This window comes from Octopus bimaculoides, chromosome 6 (assembly GCF_001194135.2).
Source record: "Octopus bimaculoides isolate UCB-OBI-ISO-001 chromosome 6, ASM119413v2, whole genome shotgun sequence".
Classification (NCBI taxonomy): Eukaryota; Metazoa; Mollusca; class Cephalopoda; order Octopoda; family Octopodidae; genus Octopus; species Octopus bimaculoides.
In genome coordinates this window covers 31217165-31218648 of record NC_068986.1, presented here as the reverse complement: position 1 = coordinate 31218648, position 1484 = coordinate 31217165, and the positions used below count along the sequence as shown (strand labels likewise).

General features: G+C 34.7%; 1 protein-coding gene across 1 annotated transcript in view; it reads right to left on the bottom strand.

Moving 5' to 3' along the window:
* LOC106869346 (N-alpha-acetyltransferase 35, NatC auxiliary subunit) overlaps nt 1–1484 on the bottom strand; it is a 44370-nt gene that overhangs the window by 13551 nt on the left and 29335 nt on the right. Inside the window, exon 14 of the mRNA XM_052968433.1 lies at nt 353–531. Within this exon, the coding sequence (XP_052824393.1) occupies nt 353–531 (179 nt within the window). The remainder of the gene's footprint in view (nt 1–352; nt 532–1484) is intronic.

The following is a 1484-nucleotide window of genomic DNA, read 5'->3' as shown; positions in this document are numbered from 1 at the left end:
TGTGTGTGTGTGTGTGTGTGTGTGTGTGTGTGTGTATATGTTTGTGTGTCTGTGTTTGTCCCCCTCAACATCGCTTGACAACCGATGCTGGTGTGTTTACATCCCCGTAACTTAGCGGTTCAGCAAAAAGAGACCGATAGAATAAGTACTAGGCTTAAAAGAATAAGCCCCGGGGTCGATTTGCTCGACTAAAGGCGGTGCTCCAGCATGGCCGCAGTCAAATGACTGAAACAAGTAAAAGAGAGAGAAAAGAGCTTCAAGTAATATCACAAAGCATCCTTTCCGACATTCTAACAATTCCACCAGCTCGCTGTCTTAATAATAGTAATAACAACAACTCAACCATACTAACCAGAATATATAATGATACTCATATGTAGCATAGAGTTCTAACTCCAATCCAGCCAGAGTGTAGTTGATCATCACATAGAGTGTGTGGTAGAGAACCCAGGTTCCGAAACATGCCAGATGTACTTTTGTGGGCTCAGTTTTAATAAGTTGACTATGTAAGTAGGAATCCACTTTATCAGCCTGCAACAAAACAACAGAAAAGTGGCAAAGACAAAAATCAGAGAGATATTATAGGAAAGAGAGACAGCACTATAAATATAATTATGATTTCATATAAATTTTATTTTGATTTTCAACTTTTTTTTTTGAATTTCAAATCAATAAAAGATCTTATTGGTGAACCAAGTTTTTTTTTGAAAAAATATATTCCTGATAGTCACAATATCTGATGAAAGATTTTTTTCTTAAATTTAAAATAATCATATACCGTAAAAACCCATGTAATTTGCGCACCAATGTAATTTACGCAGGAGATTTTCAAGATAAAATTTGTTAAAAAAAGCTTCTACTCAAACTGGTCAGATCTGGTCTCTCACAGCAACCCTACAATATCGTTTTAAAAATTAACAGCTACCTCATCAAAATTTCATAGCTACAAGATAATGCATGATTAGTTCAAAACAATGTGGATGAAAAAGCATTAATTTTGGAAGAATAATGCAAACACTAAAGGGTTAATTGCTTAATTTGTCCTGTGTATTTCAGTTTTTTTCACTAAATTCACTTCTTGCTAATGTTGTTAATACATTATCATAAGGTGAAGAAACTTTGTGAACTATTTTCCTGCTAAATGATAGATTTCTTATTTTTCTATTTAAATTTTTACTAAATTCTTTTATGATTCTGAGGGGTGGGGTGGGGAGTCAGTGTCAATATATATTGTTTATCTTTTACTTGTTTCAGTCATTAGACTGTGGCCATGTTGGGGCACCGCCTTGAAGAATCTTAGACAAATGAATCAACCCCAGCATTTATTTATTTTTTTCTAGTCTGGTACTTATTCGATTGGTCTCTTTTTACCAAACCACTAAGTTACAGGGATGTAAACAAACCAACACTGGTTGTCAACAAATGTGCTTCCAGCAAGTTTTTGACGGGCTTTTGCTGTTTGGAGAAGGAAACATTGGCATATA